General features: G+C 45.7%; 1 protein-coding gene across 2 annotated transcripts; it reads right to left on the reverse strand.

The window, feature by feature from the left end:
- Window positions 1-1,552: 1,552 nt before the first annotated feature.
- Window positions 1,553-23,489, reverse strand: ADORA3 (adenosine A3 receptor). 2 transcript variants are annotated; one of them, XM_024764781.1, is made up of 7 exons: window positions 22,267-23,489; window positions 8,341-8,447; window positions 6,076-6,423; window positions 4,305-4,371; window positions 3,488-3,588; window positions 3,011-3,072; window positions 1,553-1,682 (listed from the first exon to the last, which is right to left on the reverse strand). In XM_024764781.1, exons 1-7 carry the CDS (start codon window positions 22,647-22,649, stop codon window positions 1,680-1,682), a joined length of 1,071 nt encoding a protein of 356 aa, XP_024620549.1. In that variant the 5' UTR covers window positions 22,650-23,489; the 3' UTR covers window positions 1,553-1,679. The 2 variants fall into 2 exon arrangements, with proteins under 2 accessions (XP_024620549.1, XP_024620550.1); XM_024764782.1 differs by lacking the exons at window positions 1,553-1,682; window positions 3,011-3,072; window positions 3,488-3,588; ... (1 more) ...; window positions 6,076-6,423; window positions 8,341-8,447 and adding an exon at window positions 19,431-20,568.
- Window positions 23,490-25,629: the final 2,140 nt, after the last annotated feature.

The raw sequence follows: 25,629 nt of genomic DNA on the forward strand, positions 1-25,629 counted from the left end.
TCTGAGTTGCTTCACTCTGTATGACAGACTCTGGGTCCGTCCACCTCACTACAAATAACTCAATTTCGTTTCTTCTTATGGCTGAGTAATATTCCATTGTATATATGTGCCACATCTTCTTTATTCATTCATCTGTCTATGGACACTTAGGTTGCTTCCATGTCCTGACTATTGCAAATAGAGCTGCAATGAACATTGTGGTACATGACTCTTTTTGAATGATGGTTTTCTCAGGGTATATGGCCAGTAGTGGGATTGCTGGGTCATATGGTAATTCTATTTGTAGTTTGTTAAGGAACCTCCATACTGTTCTCCATAGTGGCTGTATCAATTTACATTCCCACCAACAGTGCAGGAGGGTTCCCTTTTCTCCACACCCTCTCCAGCATTTATTGTTTGTAGATTTTTTGATGATGGCCATTCTGACCGATGTGAGGTGATACCTCATTGTAGTTTTGATTTGCATTTGAGAGACAGCACTTTTGATGTTGTTTGATCTGAGACTCTGGGAGGGAGGGGGCCAGCTGTGTGGGAACACGGAGGATGGCAGCAATGGAGTGGCATCCACACTCCCTCCTCTCCCCATCAGGGTTCTGAGTAGCTTTGAGTTCCCTACCTATGGAGAGAGGGCTCAGGGTGGAAGCTGAAGGAACTGTGCTCATAAACGAGTGTGTGAGAGCCTGGACCTACACGTGCAGGGCATGTGCAGAACCCTGTCCCAGCCCTGCTCAGACCAGAGGGCCACTGAGTGTCCTGAGTGCAGAGACTGGCCAGCACCCTATCAAAAGAGACTGGAAGAGCAGGCTCTTTATGAGGGCAACAGAGGCAGTGATGGGGAGCCGCCAGGGTCTGAAATAGCAGGAGAGACACTCTACAGGAAGAGAGGGTGCAGACATTCATGTAGGAGCTAAGAGTTTGGGTAATTCTGGCATTAATGACAGTGTCACCTCACCTGCACCCTCAACTGCTGATGTCCCCGTATTGATTTGTGTTTCCTGATGTGAATGGATATTTCTCTTAATTTATCACACCTTAGCTTCTCACTGATCAGAAGCAGTATCCATTCAGTCTAGTGGCAGTTTCCCATACAGGACAGTCTTTGAGCCAAGAGAATCTAAGAAGCCCTGATTTAGCCTCTCTCCCCTTCTTTGGGTAGAACAGCATGTAATATCGATTCAGAAGTAAATTGGAATACTATACTTTAAAAGAAACTTTTCCAGAAATACTCTCCCAGTGATATCCTGAGAGAAGTTAGTCATACCTTGGAGTTCATTCAACACTGGGTCAGAAATTTATTGTCTAAAAAATACAACACAAGTGATCTCCTGGCCCTCTGACCAAGATCTGGCCCTTTTCTTCACTTCTGACAAGCCAAGTGCATGAGAACTAAGATCTTGAGATGTTATCTGACCGTGGCCTTACTTAGGCGTGGCCTAGCACAGCCCCTCTGGCTGCCACCATTCTTACGTAACTGCAAATGGTCACTGGCAAGGTTAGAGGGGCCTTCAGAATGCCTGAGATCAGAATCAGTCCCCAAGATATGGGCCGGTTGTCATGGTGACTCTATTGTAGCATCATTTTATTTTTCAACTAAATAAAAGAAATCTTCGGTCCCATCTGTTCAGTATGAGCCATTGCCTTTGGAGTCAGGACATGAGAGAGGGGCTTCAAAGAGTTGTCTACTTTGTTGGAAACAGAAAAGGAAAATTGAGTTGAGATTTGTTGCCTACCTCTGCTGGGTGTTTCTGCAGCAAAGGGGGCAAACTCTGTCATGGGTGCTTCATGGAGACCAAACACCCTAGTTTGTTTTCAGGGTGGAAATCAGACGTCATGACTTTAAAGGTCATCAGTCAGTCAGCAGGAAAGCTTGGTGCGTGGGGCCTGCATTCACCTCTCACCAAGCTCTGGTGACGTGAATGCAGCTGGACTCCTTCAGAACCCATAAAGGCCCCTGATTGCGGCTGTCACGTTCCCATTGCCTGAGTGTGAGGAAGCAGGCCGTGGCTAAACCAAGTTGTACAACTCCTTGCTAAGAAAAAATAGGGTTGGGTGCCATTGCTTCAACTTGCATAGCACCACGCATCTCTCCTTCAGAGTACTTACTCTAGTTGATGATCTCACGTGTGTGTGTGTGTGTGTGTGTGTGTGTGTGTGTGTATGTCTGAGATGGCTTGCCTACTTCCCCCTCTACATTATATGCTCCATGAAGACAGATAATATTTCTTTGCCTCAGCTGTGTATCCCAAAATCTGGCGTGGTCCTTGTTTATTGAATGAATGAATGAATGAGTGAATTAGTAAAAAATCCTGGGGAGTATGGGGTCCTCAATTTATAGAGAAGAAAACAGGCCCAGAGAAGTAACAAGTTTCCCAGGGTCATGCCTTAAGGAAGTGACAATGGGTTTTGCAAAAACCTAGACTCAAATTGTGTCCCAAAGGGAGGGGTCTTGGGTAAAACCAAGCGAGATGTTGCCTTGTCTGCATCCCCCACCTCCACAGTTCCCACAGCTCTTAAACGGCAAAAGGCCAGAAATGCCATGGGAGCCACTGCTTTGATTTCTTAGGACTCCTGCTCTGCCCCCGGGGCCAAATTATCACAGACAGAGAATGAGGCCTCACAGCCTTAGCTTTGGATTTCAGGTTTGTCTGGCTGTAGACCCTGTGTTTCATTAACAGGTGTTTCTGGTTTGTTTGTGTTCTCTCATTCTCTAGAATGTTGTTTTCTACAGTTCCATACCCAGAGGAGGTTGGAGTCTGTTTTGTAATTATGCTTACAGTCTCTCCATTGCCCAAGGTATTTCTGTGTCTTCTGAGCATAAAAAGAAAACAACGAAAAACCTATTAGACAAACAGTGGCACTTGTCAGTGATGCTCTCTCTACCCTGTGTCCACTTGAGAGGTTAACCGATTCACCACATGGTGGCCTTCTTCTATTTAGGAATAGGGTGCCCTACAGATCAGGGAGTGGGGGGCACAGGGCCCAGGATGGAAGAGTCAAGGAGGGAACTTACCAGAAGTGTGGGGACCACAGAGGAAGCTTGGCTGCTTTTCTGGCTTCTGGCTAGGCCTTTACCTGCAATCGCCCAAGGACAGAAGGAGGCACAAAACTGAAAGGCCTCTCCTCCCATGGCTCAAGGCTGGGCCTGAGGCCCTTGGGCCTGTCCTCTTCCGATCCTGACCCTTCTTCTCAAGGAGACCTTTCTATGCCTGCTTACCCAGGGGCCCCAGAAGTTCCTCTGATGTCTCAGCCTCCCTCCTCACGGGTCTACACACACCTCCACTTATGAGGGCCACAGTGCTCTCTCTGCCACCTCTCAGGGAGCATTTGTCACCGTGAAACAGAATTGCCCCTAGCCCATGGGCAGGCTGCACGGGATTCCAGGGATCCAGGCAAAAAGAAGAGGGTCACATTCACCCATTTGAAAGCTGTTCCTTGACCCCTTTCATTTTCCCCAATTCCCACCCACACCACCCCAACTGCTACCTACCTCTTCTACTCATTTGACCTCTCCTTCTTCTGGACAAATGACTGATTATAGAGATGGTCCCCAAGCCCGTGCTCAGCAAGCAAATGATGAGAATGGTCATCCTGGAAGGAATCACAGACAGCATCCACGTCCCTTGGAAGACACCATCTTTTGGTTCTCTGCTCAGGATCCCCTTTTCTGAGACCCGTCCCCTCTCCCTGCCCCTGCTCTCGCCCGGTTCCAGCAACCCCTGGCGACCTGGATTCCTTCAGAGCACCCGTCTCCTCCAGACCGCACTTGATTGGACCTGCGGTGGGTGTCTGACCAAGCTGGGCCCAGCCCCCTCCTCGGGGACTAACATGGGACTGGAAGTGGGAGGATGCAGTCTCAGGCTGGCGACTCTCTTGAACGGGGGAAAAATAAACTCGGCAGCTAGAAATGGATTATCTTCTCCTATGGCAAAAATGAAATATAAAAGGGCAGTGGGGAGAGAGAGGAAGCAAACACACATAAGCGTAGCAGATTAGAGATGGAGATAAATCCTGACATTCAGACCCTTCCTCAGGGCTACCACATCCCTGCCCTCTCATTTCATCAGTCATTGCTCTCTCCTTATGACGAATTTCCCCCTTTAGCTAAAATAGCCAGAGAGCATTCTTGCTGCTTGTGATCAAGAGTCCTAAACTATATTCTTTTGAAAGGAAGCAAATAGTCACACTGAAGACAGTTCAGGACGAGAAACAATACACTGCTGAAAAGGAGCAGGTGCAAACCCACCGTCATGTTGTGTTGTTCCTGCCCACCCAAAGTCTGCTTATCTCCCAAAGTCATGACTCACCTGGAGTGATCTGCCTTGTGGACAACTTCGGAAGAACTGCAGCTTCTGTTCTGGTTGCCTGATAGGTCTGTGTCAGAAAGGATTTGTTGAGAGTCAAATAAGGCCCATCCCCAGGCCCTTCCTTTGCCTTCTGCATCTCTGCACCTCTGCCTGTCATTCCCTCAGTCTCCAGAGAATTAGTGCCCTGGGTGACTGCTGGGTCAAGTCCAGCTGTTTATGGGTGCCCTGCACAGGGCAGAGGTGGAGGGAACAAGCAGGGCTGTAATCCAGCCCTTATACTCGTTTGCCAAACCATGCACCTTGCCACTGGGCTCCATGCACCTGGAGGAAGGGGCATCTTTTCCAGATTTGCACAAAGGCGCTGTGTTGACTAGATATGGCCTGTGGTTAGAGAGTGCCAGGCTGCGTGCCAGTCCTATCCTTAAGGAACTGATCAGTAGGTACCATAATTACCACATCATGCTTATGACAGCCACCAAAACCCAATGGGAGAAGGGCCACTATGGCCACCCACATTGCCACCTGTGATAAGACTGGGGTGTGTGGGGGGGGTGTCTGTGTTTCATTTAAACTAAGGAGCACACTTAGGTGGGACTTCTCTCATCCTGAGCCTAAAACTCAGGACAGACTACACAGTTAAGTAAAAGCAGAACCACACAAAGTAGAAACACTGCAGGCGTGAAGGGTATCACACATTCAGTAAGAGGCTTGCTGAACAAATAACCAGTTGGTCAAGTGTGAGCAAGGCCCTCTAGCACCAGGAGGAGGCTTCCCGGAGCTTCCCTTAAGTCCTCTGTTTTCCTACAGACACTGTGCTCTGGACTGCACTAGAAAAAGGCATCCCTTCTAGAAATGGAAATAATGAGAAGCCACAGGAGGAAAAGAAGAAGAAAAGAAAGATAGTACTTTCCATAAACAGTGTGCCTGAGAGAGGTTTTCAGCGTTGGACAGAAGGATTTGGGGGAGCATCTGGAGACCCTATGTCTTCGCCCTGGCCCAAAGGAGCAACACACTGGCTTATACAGACTTACCCCTCCAGGCTACTCCACCCACACCCTTCCGGCAGCTTCCTGGTACAAACTGTACTCCTTAAAAGAAAGCACTGACCTCTTGGACCATATTTATCCCTGTAAATTATGAAATTATTTAAGTGGACAGTTTTTGAGGGTGCTTGTCTGGGTGCTTAGACCACTTTTTTTTTTTTTCTTTTTTTCTTTTTTTTTTTTTTTGCAGTACGCGGGCCTCTCACTGTTGTGGCCTCTCCCGTTGCGGAGCACAGGCTCCGGACGCGCAGGCTCAGCGGCCATGGCTCACGGGCCCAGCCGCCCCGCGGCATGCGGGATCTTCCCGGACCGGGGCACGAACCCGCGTCCCCTGCATCGGCAGGCGGACTCTCAACAACTGCGCCACCAGGGGAGCCCTTAGACCACATTTTACAGCCTCAGTCACGCCTCAAGAAGCGAATCTTCAAGATTCTAGGCCGGCAAGGCAATGCTCTCGCACCTGTCAGCCTCCCAAGTTCCATCTGCCAGATGGCTGTGAGGAGAGAGAGGTGCCAAGAGCAGCCCAGGGCAATGGACCCTCCTCTTCCCCAAATTCCAAGTCAGTGGTCAGCATCAGCAGCAGCTATCCTACTATGGAGGGAAGGAGGGGCCAGGTTACCCCAGAGAACCTAGGGGGAGCCCGAGTGTTTGCTCTCTGAGTATTTACCACACCAGCTAACAGGCACTGCTGTGGGGTACCCGCAGCTGGACCCCCAACAGGCTCTTACCTCTCCCAGACCAAAAATTGTTGGCGAGGGCTCTTCTGTTGTCAGTGACAACCAGCTCTGTAAAATCCATGTCATCCCCGGCAAAGTCCCGCTGGATGCTGCACCAGTACCAGCCCATATCCTCCTCGGTCAGGCAGGACACAGTGACAATAAGCTGGTTTCCTGTGTCCCTCAGGGCCACGCGGTCAGTGCTGTTGGGGGTGAAGGCAATGATGTTGCAATAGTCCCGGAAATAACCTCGGCACCAGTATTTGGGGTGGTCCTTATAGTGGGCATTGTAGTTGCAGATGGCAGAAGCTGTGTCCAGCACAAAGATTTCCTTGACCTTTTCATCCATGACCATAGCATCTGTGAAAACACACATAGACAAACACTATTGTTCTTTTAAACACATTGTAGTTCCTGCACCCTGGAGGAAAATTAATTAAAGCATTGGAGGCCGATTTTTGCCTGCTTTGGGGTTGGCAACTGTTATGGGCTGAATAGTGTCCCCCTAAAATTTATACGTTGAAGTGTTAACCACCCAGTACTTTAGAATGTGACTACGTTTGGACTTAGCGCCTTTAAATAGGTAATTAAGTTAAAAGGGGGTCGTTAGAATGTGCCCTAATCCAATCTGATCGGTGCCCTAATAAAAAAGATTAGGACACAGACAACAGAGGGATGACCATGTGAGGACACAGTGGGAAGGCGGCCCTCTGCAAGCCAAGGAGAGAGACCTCAGGAGAAACCAAACCTGCCAACACCTTGATCTTGGACTTCTGGCCTCCATCACTGTAAGGAAACAAATTTCTGTTGTGTAAACCACACAGTCTGTGGTTGTTACAGGAGGCCTAGCAAACGAATACAGCAGCCCTGGAGAAGACTTCTTCCCTGGCCTAAGAGTAGGTAAAATACGTCTCCCCCTCTGCAAGAATTTAGGTGGCTTCTCATGTTGCTTGCGGGGGAGGGTAGAAAAGCCCGAGGCTTACTGTTAGTATATCCTCTGCCCCTAGCCCCCCACTCCACCTTGGTATCCTCGAAAAGAAAGTAAGGAGGTTTGAAACAGAAACAAACTCACAGACATAGAAAGCAAACTTATGGTTACCAAAGGGGAAAGGGCAGGGGGAGGAATAAATTAGGAGTTTGGGGTTAACAGATACACACTACTATATATAAAATAGCTAAACAACAAAGACCTACTGTATAGCACAGGGAACTATATTCAGTATCTTGTAATAATCTATAATGGAAAAAAATCTGAAAATATATATATGTATAACTGAATCACTTTGCTGTACACCTGAAACTACACAACATTGTAAATCAAATATACTTCAATAAAATTTTAAAAAATAGAAAATAGGGCTTCCCTGGTGGCGCAGTGGTTGAGAGTCCGCCTGCCGATGCAGGGGACAAAATAATTATAGAAAAAGAAAGTAAGGAGGTTTAGAGTCTTCTGTTGGATGTATAGGGCTGAAAACAGAGATGTCTGGTTCTGTCTGTCTTCAGGGGCTAAGAACTTCATGTTTCCTCCATACCAGACCAGTGTGGGCACATCTGTCATCTCAGGATGTTGCATAATAAGGAAGTCGTGTACTTCACATCCAGAATGACAGTGGCTGGGGAAGTGTCTGACCAAGGAGACGAGATGGGCAACAGAGACCACCCCTCAGCCTTCCAGATGTGTACTGGGGCCTCCTCAAATGCTGCCTCAAGTGTAGCTCACAGTGGGTGCGACCAGCCTACAATGCAGGCTCACATCCTTGATATCATTTGACATGGTACGGTATTTTGTTCTCAGATGGACCCCATAAGAAAGATTGTGTGATACTCAGTTTACTGGCCTGAACACTGACTCAGAGAGAGGTGCAGTGACTCTCAAAGGTCACAAGGCTGGACAGTGGCAGAGCTGGGGCCAACCCGGTCCTCTGAGTCTCATCTTTGGGGTCAGGCATGAGCAGAAAGTGGAAAGTCCCGTCCTCATATATTAGCACAAATGTTTTTAAGGGGAGAAAGGGGAAAGGAAGGGGGAACTTAAACTGAGAGAGAGAATCCAGACCCCTCATTTTAGCTGAGGGCTTCAAATTCCCCCACAACCCCTTCATCAGATCAAAGAACAAGGGCTAATTTGGACAAGATCTATTTCCACCTCCTTTTATTTTCCCATCCCACTCCTTAGGTGGTTTGAGCTAATAAGCAAGAACTCCAGGTAGGAAAGGAAAAGAAAATGCACAGTCTCTGAGAAGCTTGGAGGGCTGGAGATGTTTCTTCCCCATCTCTTACCTGAAAAGACAGTCAAGGAGAGCAGAATGAAGAGCCTCATGACTGGAAGGAAGTGAACCTTCAACTGGGATGACCAGATGGACCCAGGGCTCTTAGGAATCCTAGATCTGTTTTCAGGAAATAGGAATCTTTGAGTTTAAGATGGTTTTATCCTGTTTGGAGTGATCAGGGAAAAGAAGGACCAACCAGTTAATCCAAGAAGTGCTACTATGTATAGGTACCCAGGTTGTGCACTGCACAAGGGTACCTCATGAGAGGGATGCCATTTGTGGACATACACTTACTTATATAGTAATATGAGAATATTCTGGGCTTCCTGGTAGAGCCCAGAACAGCAGTGAAGATCCCCCTCCTGGATAAATCCACTCTGGCACACAAGGCACACTCAGAAGGGCACATGCACACACACCATCGCTGGCACACATTCATCTGTGTAACAGTGCCCTGTTCTGCCAATGGTCCAGGTATCATAAGAGGCCAGGCCTCTTGTCTGTTCACCACTCTTGGAAGTCCAATTCCTATTTAGCTGAGAGGAAGACTAGTAATGAGATTCATAACTATCCCGCCTTCTGAGTAGATAGAGGGTGGAGCCTGAAGCAGGTGGAGCCTGGCATCCGGAGCATGTGAGCAGGTGAAAGTGTGGGGTTTTGTGCATCAGTAGACAAGCTGCAGCCTACAGACATCTTGAAAGCTTTCTTGGGACAAAGCAAGGCTCTCTGTCCATGCAGCAGAAGCTTCCCCTTATTCCTAATGGGACTCATATGGCCTGGCCACTGATTTTTAAAGTTTGAATTATGGAACCACCCTCAGTTGAATTTAAGCTGAATGCTTACTTATCACATCCCAGAGCTAGCACTTCTCATCAAGGGCTGGACATGGGTGATTGTCCAGGTTTTCAATAATGTCCTCTCTTGAGGAAGGAGAGCCTTTCTCTAATTCACACCAAGTCAGCATATGGGCCAGCAGCAGGCCTGCATCATGGTACATGATTTACCTGCATCATGGTAGGTGTTTTGCTTATATTGCCTCATTTATTCCTTATGAAACCTTTATGAGTTCAACAATTAAACTGCACAGGGTACAAATGAAGCAGGAATCTATAGATTAAAAGGGGCTTAAGAGACATATTGATAAAATTGCAATATATGGAATTTATTTGGATTCTGACTGAAGGAAACAATTGAGAAAATTTGGACAGTGACTAGATAGTTGATGATATTCAGAGATTATTGTTGGGGGGCAGAGTCAAGATGGCAGTGTGGGAAGACGCTGAGTTAAGCTCTCCCCACAACTAGGGCACATGCCGGCCACTGGTGGGGGACCCTGATGCCCAAGTAGACAGGAGGAACCCCCAAGTGAACCAGTAGGACACGGGGGCACTGAGGGGGGAGAATTGGAAGCCAGACAAGATTGGTGCCCCTGAGGCTGGGGAGATCAGGAGAGGCAGGCAGGAGGGACTCTCCGGGAGGAGCAGGAAAGGAGCAGAGGGCGATTGCCTGGCCCACTCAGGCCTAGGGAGGCTGCTGAGCTCCCAGGCCAGTCCTCTGCCCTCCAAGGCCCCCCCACCCCACCCCGGCCGCATTGGTCCTGGGGGCATAGGAAGGAGTCCGAGGGGAGAATAGGAGAGGCAGGCAGGAGGGGGCCTCCGGGACCAGGGGAGCAGGAGAGGGGAGGAAGGCCTTTGCCCCACCCACTCAAGTCCAGGAAGCTTGCTGGGCTCCCAGGTGAGGTCCCCTCCCCTCTGAGACCAGGGGTGGGGGACACGCCTGGACCCCTTCTGTTCCTTGAGCCTAAGCCCCACCCCCACAGCCCCCAGGGCCTTTTCCAGCCCTGTGGGTCCTGAGCATTGGCCCCGCCCAGCACCCAAACCTCTCCCTTGCTTAGGCCCTGCCCTCCACAGCTAAGGCCTTCCCCTCCCCTTTTTTTTTTCTTTTCTCTCCTCCTCTTCTTTACTATTGTGATACTGACGTACCTTCCAGTTGTTGATTCATCTATATTTTTATATTCTTTCTAACATATCTGTTAGTTTCCTAGTCTAAGTTTATTTTTTACTTTGTTATAGAGAAAGGATGACCCAGAATCTCAGAAATAGAATGGAGGCATGGATTCAGAAAATACAAGAAATGTTTAACGAAGATCTAGAAGAACTAAAGAACAAAAAAACAGAGATGAACAACACAATAACTGAAATGAAAAATACACAAGAAGGAATCAATAACAGAATAACTGAGGCAGAAGAATGAACAAATGAGCTGGAAGACAAAATGGTAGAAATAACTGCTGAGGAGCAGAATAAAGAAAAAAGAATGAAAAGAATTGAGGACAATCTCAGAGACCTCTGGGACAACACTAAACACACCAACATTCTAATTATAGGGGTCCCAGAAAAAGAAGAGAAAAAGAAAGTGTCTGAGAAAATATTTGAAGGGATTATAGAAAACTCTATAATCTCTTCCTTAACATGGGAAAGGAAATAGTCACCCAAGTCCAGGAAGCACAGACAGTCCCATACAGGATAAATCCTAGGAAAAACACACCAAGACACATATTAATCAAACTAACAAAAATTAAATTCAAAGAAAAATATTAAAAACAGCAAGGGAAAAACAAAAAAATAATATACAAAGGAATCCCTATAAGATGATCAGCTGCTTTTTCAGCAGACACTCTGCAGGCCAGAAGGGAATGGCAAGATATACTTAAAGTGATGAAAGAGAAAAACCTATAACCAAGATTACTCTAGGCAGCAAGGATCTCATTCAGATTTGATGGAGAAGTCAAAAGCTTTTCAGACAAGCAAAAGCTAAGAGAATGCAGCACCACCAAACCAGCTTTACAACAAATGCTAAAGAAACTTCTCTAAGCAGGAAACACAAGAGAAGAAAAAGACCCACAAAAAAAACTCCAAAACAATTAAGAAAATGGTAATAGGAACATACATATTGATAATAACCTTGAATGTAAATGGATTAAATGCCCCAACCAAAACACACAGACTGGCTGAATGGATACAATAAAAAGACCCATATATAGGCTGTCTACAAGAGACCCACTTCAACCTAGGGACACATACAGACCAAAAGTGAGGGGATGGAAAAAGATATTCCATGCAAATGGAAATCAAAAGAAAGCGGAAGTAGCAATACCTGTATCAGATAAAATAGAATTTAAAATAAAGACTGCTACAAGAGATAAGGAGGGACACTACATAAGGATCAAAGGATCAATCCAAAAGAAGATATAACAATTATAAATGTCTATGAACCCAACATAGGAGCACCTCAATACATAAGGCAAATGCTAACAACCATGAAAGGAGAAATTGACAGTAACACAATAATAGAGTAGGGGACTTTAACACCCCACTTACACCAATGGACAGATCATCCAACCAGAAAATAAGTAAGGAAATACAAGCTTTAAATGACACAATAGACCAGATATATTTAATTGATATTTATACAACATTCCACTCAAAATTGGCAGAATACACATTCTTCTCAAGTGCACATGGAACATTCTCCAGGATAGACCACATCTTGCATCACAAATCAAGCCTCAGAAAATTTAAGAAAATTGAAATTGTATCAAGCATCTTTTCTGACCACAACACTATGAAATTGGAAATCAATTACAGGAAAAGAACTGTAAAAAACCCAAATACATGGAGGCTAAACAGTGTGCTACTAAATAACCAAGAGATCACTGAACAAATCAAAACAGAAATTAAAAACCACATAGAAACAAATGACAGTGAGAACACAATGACCCAAAACATATGGGATGCAGCAAAAGCAGTTCTAAGAGGGAAGTTTATAGCAATTCAATCTCACCTCAAGAAACAAAAAAAATCTCAAGTAAACTATCTAACCCTACACTTAAAACAACTAGAGGAAGAAGAACAAAGAAAACCCAAAGTCAGTAGAAGGAAATAAATCATAAAGATCAGAGCAGAAATAACTGAAATAGAAACAGAGAAAACAATAGCAAAGATCAATAAAACTAAAAGCTGCTTCTTTGAGAAGATAAAATTAATAAACCATTAGCCAGACTCATCGAGAAAAAAAGGGAGAAGTAAATCAATAAAATTAGAGGGGCTTCCCTGGGCTCAGTGGTTGAGCGTCCACCTGCCGAGGCAGGGGACATGGGTTCGTGCCCCAGTCCAGGAAGATCCCACATGCCACGGAGCGGCTGGGCCCGTGAGCCATGGCCGCTGAGGCTGCACATCCAGAGCCTGTGCTCCACAACAGGAGAAACCACAACAGTGAGAGGCCTGCGTACCGCAAAAAAAAAAAAAAAAAATAGAAATGAAAAAGGAGAAATCACAGCTGACACTGCAGAAATACAAAGGATTATAAGAGACTACTACAAACAACTGTATGCCAATAAAATGGACAGCCACGAAGAAATGGACAAATTCTTAGAAAGGTACAATTTTCCGAGACTGAACCAGGAAAAATTAGAAAACATAAACAGACCTATCACAAGTAATGAAATTGAAACCATAATTAAAAATCTTCCAACAAACAAAAGTCCAGGACCAGATGGCTGGACCAGGTGAATTCTATCAAACATTTAGAGAAGAGCTAACAACCATTCTTTTCAAAACAGATGGAGAAATATACCATGTCCTTGGATTGGAAGAATCAATATTGTGAAAATGACTATACTACTCAAAGCAATCTACAGATTCAATGCAATCCCTATCAAACATTTAGAGAAGAGCTAACAACCATTCTTTTCAAAACAGATGGAGAAATATACCATGTCCTTGGATTGGAAGAATCAATATTGTGAAAATGACTATACTACTCAAAGCAATCTACAGATTCAATGCAATCCCTATCAAACTACCAATGGCATTCTTCACAGAATTAGAACAGAAAATTTTACAGTTTGTGTGGAAACACAAAAGACTCCAAGTAGCCAAAGCAATCTTGAGAAAGAAAAACGGAGCTGGAGGAATCAGGTTCCCTGGCTTCAAACTATACCACAAAGCTAGAGTAATCAAGACAGCATGGTACTGGCACAAAAACAGAAATATAGATCAATAGAACAGGTTAGAATGCCCAGAGATAAGCCCATGCACATATGGGCACCTAATTTACAACAAAGGAGGCAAGAACATACAACGGAGAAAAGAGAGCCTCTTCGATAAGTGGTGCTGGGAAAACTGGACAGCTACATGTAAAAGAATGAAATTAGAACACTCCCTAACACCATACACAAAAATAAACTCCAAATGGATTAAAGATCTAAATGTAAGACCAGACATTATAAAACTCTTAGAGGAAAACATAGGAAAAACACTCTTTGACATAAACCATAGCAAGATCTTTTCTGACCCACCTCCTAGAGTAACAGAAATAAAAACAAAAATTAAAAAATGGGACTTAATTAAACTTAAAAGCTTTTACACAGCAAAGGAAACCATAAGCAAGACGAAAAGACAACCCTCAGAATGGGAGAAAATATTTGCAAATGAAACCACGGACAAAGGATCAATCTCCGAAATATACAAACAGCTCATAGAGCTCAATATCAAAAAAACAAACAATCCAATTAAAAAATGGGCGGAAGGAAGACCTAAATAGACATTTCACCAAGGAAGACATACAGTTGGCCAAGAGACACATGAAAAGATGCTCAACATCGCTAATTATTAGAGAAATGCAAATCAAAACTACAATGAAGTATCACCTCACGCAGGTCAGAATGACCATTATGAAAATATCTGGAAACAATAAGTGCTGGAAAGGGTGTGGTGAAAAGGGAACCCTCATGCACTGCCGGTGGGCATGTAAATTGATACAACCACTACAGAAAACAGTATGGAGTTTCCTTAAAAAACTAAAAATAGAACTATCATATGACCCAGCAATCCCACTACTGGGCATATACCCCGAGAAAACCATAATTCAAAAAGAGACATGTGCCACAATGTTCATTGCAGCACTGTTTACAATAGCCAGGACATGGAACCAAAGTAAATGTCCATCGACAGATGAATGAAAGAAGATGTGGCACATATATACAATGGAATATTACTCAGCAATAAAAAGATATGAAATTGAGTTATTTGTAGTGAGGTGGATGGACCTAGAGTCTGTCATACAGAGTGAATTAAGTCAGAAAGAAAAACAAATACGGTATGCTAACGCATATATATGGAATCTAAAAAAAAAAAAAAAATGGTACCGATGAACCTAGTTGCAGGGCAGGAATAAAGATGTAGACATAGAGAATGGACTTGAGGACACGGGGTGGGAGGGTGAAGCTGGGGCAAAGTGAGAGTAGCATCGATATATATACACTACCGAATGTAAAATAGTTAGCTAGTGGGAAGCAGCTGCATAGCACAGGGAGATCAGCTCAGTGCTTTGTGATGACCTAGAGGGGTGGGGTAGGGAGGATGTGAGGGAAATGCAAGAGGGAGGAGATATGGGGACATGTGTATGCACATAGCTGATTCACTTTGTTGTACAACAGAAACTAACACAGTATTGTGAAGCAATTATACTCCAATAAAGATCTATCAAAAAAATTTTTTTAAAAAGAAATTATTGTTACCTTTTTTTTCAGTTGTGATAATGATATTGTCATAGCCAGCCTCTAAGATGGCTCCTGGATTCATGCCATTGTGTAATCCCCTCCTAATCTGAATCAGGGCTAGCCCATGTGATCAGTAAAATATGGTAGAAGGGATGGCATATGACTTCCAAGGCTAGGTCATAAAAGGTGTGCAACTTCCACCTCAGAAGTCACATTGCTCTTTCTTTCTTGCGGAAGTCAGATGCCATGTTGTGAGGACTCTCAAGCAGACCTGTGCAAAGGCCCATGTGGAAAGGAACCAACTTGCGACCCACCTTGGGAGTAAATCCTCCAGCACCATCAAACTTCCAGATGACTACAGACCCAGAAATCTCGTGAGAGACGTCAAGCACGACCCACCCAACCAAGATGCTCCTGAATTCCTGACCCACAGAAAGTACAAGAGATAATTATTATCATGTTGGGCTTTCCTGGTGGCACAGTGGTTGAGAGTCCGCCTGCTGATGCAGGGGACACGGGTTCGTGCCCCCGTCCGGGAAGATCCCACATGCCGCGGAGCAGCTGGGCCCGTGAGCCATGGCCGCTGAGCCTGCGCGTCCGCGGCCTGTGCTCCGCAACGGGAGAGGCCACAGCAGTGAGAGTCCCGCGTACCCCCCCAAAAATAAATAAATAATAATAATAATAATGTTAAGCCTCTACGTTTGGGAATAGTTCATTACATAGCAATCAATTAATACTGACATTGTGGTTATTTTTTTTTAAAGTAGTCCCTATTGCTGAGAAAGCTGCATGTAAAACAAACACTCGGTATTGCTCAGAGATGGCACACCGTGAAACTGAAAAAGTACCAACAGAAGGAGATGATGCACAGATATCAGGAAAATGCCCAAGACGTGAAAAAGTAACATTCTAAAGCAAATGACAGGCTCAGAGTTACAGAGAATAAACATGTGTGTCTTAGCGTTCTGAGTATTATCTGGTGTTATTAGTTCTGTTGCTCCCTCTTAAGGGTAGAATTAATTTTCACGCTATTTGATGTGTAAATAAAAAGGTAAATGGGTCATAAGGATAAACCAAATTTTTTAAATGTCTTTTAGAAATACAAACCGCAATGTGTACAGATGAAATAATTTGATGTGCAAAATTTCAAGATAATCAGGGTAAGGCAAGTTGGTGGGGTCATTAATGAAACAAGGCTGGCTGTAAGTTGATCATTATTAAAGCAGGACAATAGGTATATGAGCCTTCATTATTCTAATCTCTCCACTTTTGTGTGTTTGAAATTTTTCATAACAAAAAGTAAAAAACAAAACGTTGACACAGGTATTAGTAGTCTCCCATTTTACAGATGAGAAAAATGGAGGCTCAGTTAAAGTAACTGCTAAGTTTAAGTTCACACAGCTAGTACAGCCGCCATGAGCTCATGCTAAATCTGAAAGAAAAAATTGTTCTTTCCATCGCTCAATTCTGCTTCCCCAGTAGTAACAATATCGCAACACTGTAGAGCACTTTAGAGTTGAGATTTTACATTATGCCAGTCATCCGAGTGGTTGGGGCAAGATGCAGCCTAATTTTTCTCATTCCCATTGTACCCAGTATAGTACCTAAGGGCAGAGTTTCTCTAGAAAATGTGAATTTAATTGTAAGAAACTGAAGATACAAATGGACCATGGCCAGACCACATATAAAAATAGAACTCTGGCCCAATACCAGCCCAGGAAACCAGCCCCTTATCTATAGTAACTGGCCCAGGAAGCCAGCCTGATGTAAACCAGACTTATAGGAACTCAGGCCATTATTCCTAGAAACAATTCAGAAAGCCAAACAATAATCCCTGTAACAATTGGCCCTGAATGGCCAGGACCTGATGAATAACTGACAGCTTCCCTAATTTTTGTCCTGCTTCCATCTACGAACCAACCAGAGAAAGTCAAGTATGCCCCCTAACCCATCACACAGGATGCCCCACTTCTAGTCGGCCTGCCTACAGCCTCCCCAGGCCAACAGTCTCCAGTCGGGGTGTACCTGAAGCCTTCTTTTTTCTACTATAAAAGTATCCCACTCTTCTGCCTGCCTTTAAGTCTCTGCCAAAAAGCAAGGGGCAGTGACTGACTCCTTTGCTATAGAAAGCTCAGAATAAATAGGGTTTGTTTGCTCTCATTTGGTTGGTCTTCACTTATTTCTACTGTTGATTTGATTTTAAAAATTGAGTAAGTAAGCCCAGCTACTCAGCATCTACCTTTGTTCCAGCGAATCTGTCTGGAGGAGGAAGGAGGAAGCAAACCTCAGTTTTGTCTTGGTGGTCTTTTTTATCTTATTCTTTTAAAATGAAAGCCCAGCAGCCACCTTTGACAATGTTTAGCTGAAGGGAGCTAGCCAGGGGACAGACTCAGGGAAACTCCAGTGACATTAATCTCTAAACCTGAAACCAGGGTAGATCTCGCCACTTCCAGCCCAACTCCTCACCAGTGAGTCTTGGTTCATCTTTTTTGAGTTCACGCCAAAAGACGTTTCACTGTAAGGGCCTCTTCTGGGCTGGTGGAGCCCCCTAGCTCAAGAGATTCTCATTGACTCTCAAGCCCCCAAAATACAACTTCCTACAAGCCTTCAGTGGGTTTGCTCATCAGTGACTGTCAGAAAGGAAAAGAGAGAGAAGGAGGGGAGGAGGAGAAAGGGAGAAAAAAAAAAGTTTTTCTGAAACTCTGGAGCTACAGCTTGTCTGATGACACCAAATGACTCAGGACAGACTGCTGTTTTCTTGTGAGGCAAGCGGTCCCTTTAAATCAAGTTTCCTGAAAGGGCACATGACAAATGTTGCTATAGCAACTGGGTTAGAGGCCAAGAACCAACCAGCACTTCCCTCAAGTCTCCAACTGGGCAAAGGTGAGTCGTGGGTAGAACAGTGTGCCAGGAGCACCCAATGCCCCAGAGTAGACCCAGGGCCTCGTCCTGGAGGGGCATTTTAACTAAACACAAAAATTAATTGGGGGGAAAATGCTGAAATCAAAAGAGGGGATATCATTAAGAAAAAATTAGAGGTGGGGGAGGCTTGTCTTTTGAAAGAAAAAAGATCCCCCAAAATGTTGATGGGGAATTTGTCAGGACAAAAGTCCCCTCCCACATCCAGGGACACCCAGGAATGGAGGGCGGGGGTGCGTTGCAGTCCTCTGCCTCTAACATAAGATTGTGAATGGCACCAGGAAGTGGGTGGGCAGGGTGACCAACTGGTTTGGCATCGGTAGAAAATGCTATGTGCGAGCTTTTCAACATCGCACATGGTGTTGATTATTCCTGGGCTGACAAGAGAAGACACGAGGACATTTCCCTGAAGTGAAATGTTAACAAGATAAATAGGCTTATCAGGCTCTGGCCTAAGATTAGGATCAGGATAACCTTTCAAGATTGGCTAAGAATTAATTAGAAAAACGTTTTCAGTACAGTTATCTTCTTTGATGTGGTTTAACTGAAATCCCCATCTTGCTGCTCTCATCAAGTTAATATATTTATTGTCTTGGGAGTGAGAGTCCACAGCTGCAAGTTTGAATAGCCCAATCAAAGATGCCACCTCAAACTTCCAGAGCCACACTTAAAGCCCGAATGACTTGACTAGAACGCCATCCCTGTCTTGTGTCCCAATTGGCAACAGCAGTTAATGCAAAAAAACCAGCAGTCCTTTTTTTTTTTTGCCGTACGCGGGCCTCTCACTGCTGTGGCCTCTCCCGTGGCAGAGCACAGGCTCCGGACGCGCAGGCTCAGCGGCCATGGCTCACAGGCCCAGCCGCTCCGCGGCATGTGGGATCTTCCTGGACTGGGGCACAAACCCGTGTCCCCTGCATCGGCAGGCGGACTCTCAACCACTGCGCCACCAGGGAAGCCCCCAGCAGTCTTTGAGTATACAAATCATAGTTTGTACCCATGATTCTGTTAATTGTACATAAGGTGGACTTAAGAGTTTGGACTTTGTAGAAATGACAAGTCACTCTGCATGTCTAGGGACAGGTAGCAAGAATCTTGGGTTCTCCCATAAGGCAGGACTGCCTTGAAATCCTGGCTCTCATACTTGTTAACTGTGTGATCGTGGACAAGTTACTTAACACCTCTGTGTCTCAGTTTTCTCTTCTGCAAAATAGAGATGGTAATAACGGTGGTACCTAAAAGACTGTCAGGACCAAAAGAGAGAACGCATGCAAAATAGTACATAGAAAGTGCTCAACATATAATAGCTGTCTGGTGTCTCTTTTTGCCCCACTCCCACTATTCCTATTAAATAATAAAATACCAGAGGAGATGATTAAGACTCAGCTCTAAGAATCATTTCTTCTCTAACACTCGATGAATCGTTCATAAAGTTGACAAATGTTCTGATCAGCCCTGGAAAAAGGAGCAGGGTGTTCTGGGGCCAGGGGTGAGGGTCCTAGAATTTACACAGGCAAACATGCCACATGGCATCAGGTAGAAGCAGGCTGAGTGCCAGGAGGAGCCAGCTGGGTCTTCAAGACCCAAATGACCCTGACCCTCAGCAAAGAGCTACACAGCAATTAGTTATCATCTTTTATTTACTCAAATACATTTACAGGTGAATCCAGCAAGTTAAGTCCCTCTTAAACTCAGTTCACTCCTTGCATTCCATCCATCCTCCAGGTATCTGCTGAGAGTAGGGTTCTCTGCTTAGTTCCATAATGGAGTAGAACTGAGTCACCATTACGTACATGTCCAGCCCAGTTGGGACCCTTTTGTCAGTAAGTCAATGAGGCATCCTTCAGATTCCATGACTTCTGTTTGGGAAGATTCCATGACTTCTGTTTGGGAAGGAGGAACACAGGCAGGAATATTGTCCTCAAGTCAGACACCCAGAAAATTGAATTAGAAAAGAAGGACAAGAAAAAAATTGAATTAGAGAAAGAGGGTAGTAGGGAAGATAAAATTGGAGACAGCCAGCCAAATGCTTCCCACATCACTGGAAGGAATCAAACACGTGAGAGCCCATGGCCCAGGTGGATAGGCCCTCAAGTGTTTGTCCCTGCTGAATCTGAAGGGTAATGGAACGGAGAGTCATCTTTCATGGATAGCTACTCAGAAGTCTGCTCAGTGCTTGAGTCCAAGGAATTAGAGGGCTGGCAGATCACACAGGATTTGAGGATCAAGAGATAGGTTTCCTTGAACTTCTTTATTTTATAAGCATAGACGATAGGGTTCATCATGGAGTTAGCATGGGACAGCAGGATGCCCAAGTAGAGCACAACTTGTGGTACTTCACCATTAAAGTAGATGACACAATTGATGATGGATAAAGGCAGCCAGGACAAGGCAAACAAGAAAAGAACCAGAAACAGAGACTTGGCTGTCTTGAACTCCCGTCCGTAAAATGCACCTGTCTCTTTGGAGTTAGAAAAGTTCTGATTGAGTTTGTTCCGGATGACATAGAAGATGTCAAGGTAGATGGCACACATGACAACCAGGGGAATGAAAATCCAAGTGAAGAAGCTGAAGTAGACCATGTAGTCCATCCTCATTACGGAACGGAATTGGCAGGAAAGGAAGGTGAGATTTTTGTGGTACTCTGAGTTCAGTTTCATGTTCCAGCCAAACATGGGAGTCAATCCCACCAGGAATGACACCAGCCAGCAAAGGCCCAGAGCCACCCATATTCTTCTTTGAGTGGTGAACCTCTTGTATCTGTTGGAATGGAAGAGAGCCAGTGAGTTCACAGCAGGAATTGCTAATGGGTGGGGGGAGATGGAACTGGAGGGTGTTGATATTCTATGGTGATTTCAGCTAAACTCTACTGAATATGAAGACAAGATGAGCAGACAATGATTAGAGAAAAATACAGCAAAGTTCTCTGGGAACTTTTCTAAAGAAGTACAACCTCCAAAGCAACAGGAGTACGTTGCCTAGAGTCAGGGGCTTGCGTACCCCGTTCACAGTTCCATTTCCAGCCGAAGAATTCTTCAGTCCCTGGGAGGTAAGAGTTATCGATCAAAGTTCCCTGGGATCGCCTTACCTGGGGAGAAATAATCTGCTCAAAGCATGTTTGCCTGCTGTGCTCTGCACTGTTTTTGTTTGTTTGTTTGTTTTTTGGCTGTTGTGCTGGTGTTCATAAATTAGACTCTGCCTGTCCCACACTTACCCCCTACCTGTGTCTGCCTCTGCTTCTCTATTTGCACCACACTTGGGGTTTGAGTTAGACTCCACTCTCATGGAGTTGCAAACGTCATGTTGAGGTGCTTCCAGGACCTTAAAAGACTCATCCAATCAAAAGTCACCATTTCTCCTTAAACCATTCTTCCTGACAACATTCTACATAGGCTATAAGAAGGAAGCAGATTTTAAGTACTGGCTATGTACTCAGTAGACTTTCTCTCAATAAAATCTCATGATAAACTGGAGATATTTTTATGACAATCTCCATTTCATTGATGGTAATGGTGAAAATCATAGTAGTTACAGCTACCAGTTACTGAGCACAGACTGTGTGCTGGGCATTTTTCTAAGAGCTTTACGTGTATTAACTCATTTGATCTTATGGGGAAGGTACAATTATCATCCCCATTTTATAGATGAAAAAAATGAAACAGACAAGTTAATCAACTTGCAGAACCAAAAGTGCTGGAGCTAAAATGGAATGGAGGTGAATCTGAGTTCAGAGCATCTTACCACTATGATGAGGAACTGAGACACAGAAAGCTAAATAACTTGCCCAAGATCAGGCCTCAAGATCTGGGATTTGAACCCAGGCTCGTTTGTATCAAAAGTTGTCTGTAGCTCCCTCACCATGCTCTTTCCCCAAGAGAAGAGAGGAGCAACAAGATACCAAGGTAATTCAGGACACCTGGGGAATTCGATCTCTTCATTTGGCAATCTGTTCTGTTCACATGGTCACCTGAAAAGTTGTTACTACTTTCTGTAATGGAGAACTTTTGTGGTCCCCTTCTCAACATGGAAGAGGAAACAAAATTAAAATAACTTTAAAATAGCCTACATTTGCAAAGAAGAGAAACATCAGTTTATCTCCTTCTTTTCTCTCTGCTTATCTTATCATCTAGTATGTTTCGATCATTTCTAAAAGTCAAGAGCATTTTTCACTAATTAAAGATGCATCGAGTTTTTATCATCTTTAGCCCCCCAGGGTATTGAGCATATACTCCTGTAGTCAGTGGGGAGGGATTGGAGCATTCCTCTGTTTCTAGTTCCCAAGTCTCTACTCATCGTTGTTAAACCCTTCACACACCAAATGGTGAAAAGAACCTCTTTCAAGCCCAGAGGCCAATTTGGATTTGTTTCCACTCAAAAAGTCTGAGATCTGGAGGTTGTAGCCCCATTTCCCAGGCACCTCTATCACTGTCCCACACCACCCCTCTCCAAGCAAGTTACCTGACCGTGAGCTTGACCCGCAGGTATCGGTCCACGGCAATGGCTAGCAAGGACATGATGGAGGCGTGGGTGAAGATCAACAGCAGGCAGGTCATGAGAAGGCAGCCATGAAAGTGGATTGTGACACCCAGGCTAATGACAATGGCCAAAGGCATGACCAGCACCCCGACAGCAATGTCAGCCAGGGCTAGGGAGACAATGAAATAGAAGGTGGTGTTCTGCAGGCTGGGGTTCAGTTTGACCGCCCAGATGACCAGCACATTGCCCACTATGGCACAGAGCCCAATGAGAATCTCCACAGTGATGTAGGTAGCGCTGGCCAAGGACACGGCAGTGCTGTTGACAGGCATCTCGCTTTCCAGGTGTAGCCTCCCAGGTGACATTTGTGCCAACAAGATCCGTGTGGACCAGTCAGTCTAGCTCTTGCCAGACATCTCGCCAGAGGTCCAGGTGCAGCAGCCACAGTCCGGAACTCACAACTCGCCCATTCCTTCTCTTCTCTGTTGGAACCCCCTCTCCCCCTCTCCTTAGAGACAGTCCATCACGGGGCCATCACTTTCAGCCCCAACGCAGGCCGTACACCCCTGGGCTCCCAGAAGCCTGGAGGACAGTTCTATGTGGGCTGAAAGTGAAAATGCTGCTTCTGTTAATTCCCCTGCCCCTGGAGGGCTACTTAAACTCCATCAAGACAAGCAATGCTCTTCAGTGGTGTTTCAGGAAGTGAGATGGGCCAAGAGGAAGCACAGAGCCAGGAACACTCAGCAAGAAGATGGAAAGAATGGGGGCTGGGTGGGGGCGTGTTCATAGCATGGAGAAGACTCAGCATTCATTTACTCAAGGACTAGATAAGAATGTCACTCTGGGTGGGAGAGGAGCTGGGAGCACTGACTACGTAACATTCTGGCTTTCTGATAGCTTATCAGAAAGATCGCACAGGAAGGAGGCAAGCAGAACCCACAGAAGAGAAAGAAATAGACTTTGGTGGCAGGCTCCTAAACTTAGCCAGAATGTACTCTTTCTAAAGAGTACACTCCATAGACTGACTGTGTCCCCCCAAAACTCATAGGTTGAATTCTGACCCTCAAGTCAAAGTAGTTGGAGGTGGGGGCTTTGGGAGGTTATTAGGTCATGAGGGTGGAGCCCTCATGAATGGGATTAGTGTCCTTATAAGAGGGACCCCACAGAGCTCCCTTGCCCCTTCCACCATCTATGTACGAGGAAGTTGGCTCTCACCAGACACAGGTTCTACTGATGCCTTGATCTTGGACTTCCCAGCCTCCAGAAATGTGGGAAATAAATCTCTCTTGTTTCTAAGTCACTTAGTCTTTGGTATTCAGTTATATCAGCCCAAAGGTACTAAGACAGCGCATAACAGTAAGGACTGAGAATTTGGCCACATGAGTTGACTCTGCTGGGGCATAGCTGGAACACAGCCTTTGTATCAAAGATCTTTTGCCAAAGAGACAAACTAAGATTCCCTGTTCAGATGAGCAAAACTTCAACACCTCCCGTAAGCATCACATCTGCTGACCCTCATCTTCCCTTCTCAGCCCACACACCCACCATGCCCTCACACTAGCAACCAGCCTGTGTCAAATCTATTTGAGGGACAACAGGATGACCAGCCATGCAGAAAGAAAGGAAAGGGCAACATGTACACATGATCACACAGCATACCTCCTGCCCTCTGGCCCCAAGCCCCACCCCCGCCCTGCAGGAACAGCCATCTACCTGAAAATCAGACCCTCTCCCTGAAGTTGCTCACCTGGAAACTCCTGGGAATCAGACACTTGAATGCAATTTTTATTTGGAGTCCCCCTGGTTCAGGGGTTTCTCAGTGCCGCCCAAAAGGGTTATTTAGAGAGACAGCAAAAGGAACAGTTGGACCTAAGCCCACACTGTGGATTGAAGGGTTGATAATACTTACCTCTAAGCACCAATCTATGTAGAGCCAAAAAATAAAATTTGACGATCACAGGAGTGCTGTTCTGGTGTTTACTAACAAACACCTCTCACTGGGGCACTGGTGAGATGCCTCAGCATGGGGCCTGCCAGGGTCTTCTTTAGTTGTCCTGCTTCGGCATCATCCGTCGACACCCCTACCCCCCCACTGCCCACCCCCACTGCATCCCAAGTCTCTCTGGTGTGCCTTGCTAATCCCTGCTAGACTTGCTCAGGGAAATGAGCCAACTCCCCAGACATTAAGTGGCAGTCCTCTCCAACTGCATTTCTGTCGCTCCAGCATTTTCCAATGTTAGCCGTGCCCACATCCCTGCACTTTGGGAACATGAAAGGTGTCACCAGCCTCCAATGTGACCTCTCATAAATGTCTCTACTGCAGCTGCTCTCTTTATCTCTGCTCGGGAGAAGGAAGACATAGAGAGCGATTTCTAGGAGGCTGTGTGAGACCGAAACAAGTCCTTCTCGCTATAAAGCCGTTGTTGAATCTTGGTAATTCACTGCCAACAATGTACCCTGGCTCCCGACCCTCAGCCACCCAGTAGCACCAAAACCTTGTGGGAGAGAAAGACCCTCTGGGGTAGCAATGAGTCGTGTTGCCTGGCTGTGGTGATGGTATAGCTAAGGAACATTTTTCCTGGAGGGTTTGGTAACCCCGGGTCTGCCTGGGGTGCCCGAGGACAGAGCGAGTGGGCTCATGGCAGAGTGGAGCACAGAGAGCTGCTCTGTGTTTGGGAGCTGGGCAGACAGTGGACAGTTCCTGCATTTAAAGAAAAAAGCCTGTGGCCCTTGTGCAGCTGTGGGCCAGAAGCCTGGGGGAGGGAGAAGGAGGTGGAGGCCAGGGAAAGTCCCTGAACCACAGATCCGTCCTACCGGAAGTGAGCCGAGCTATTAGGGATGGAAGTGACAGAGGGAGCTGGAAACCCGACTGGTGTGTGTTTTCAGATTCCAGCCTAATTCCCCTCCTTTAAGACCCAGGTGAGTCCTTCTAGAATCAGCCCATCTCATCTGGGTTAGAGAAACCAAGTAGAAGGGTTTTGCTCAAGGACCAGTCACAAGGGCAGCGTGGTGGGGATAGGATAGCCTGTGAAGCTGTAACCCACAGGAACAAGGAGAGACAGGGGACACACTTGGGGCCACCGACCCAGCCACCGCCTCCCCCCCACCCCTTCCCCAGGAACTGTTCCCAGAATCCTCTGCACAAACCTGGGGCATTTCCTCTCCATGAATAAAGGAAGCCCTTCCTTTATATTTTCTGAGTAGACAGAGCCCATCGATACTCAGGGGGCTGATGTGAGGGGTGAGGAGGAAGGCTTTCACAGCCACTTAGCATTTTGGTGTAAGACGGGGGGCCCTGAGTGTCCTTTTCATTCTAGACAGAAAACCAAAGGGCAGCCAGGGAAA

The sequence above is a fragment of the Neophocaena asiaeorientalis genome, unplaced genomic scaffold (genome assembly GCF_003031525.2).
Source record: "Neophocaena asiaeorientalis asiaeorientalis breed wild unplaced genomic scaffold, Neophocaena_asiaeorientalis_V1.1 scaffold62, whole genome shotgun sequence".
NCBI classification, from domain to species: domain Eukaryota; kingdom Metazoa; phylum Chordata; class Mammalia; order Artiodactyla; family Phocoenidae; genus Neophocaena; species Neophocaena asiaeorientalis.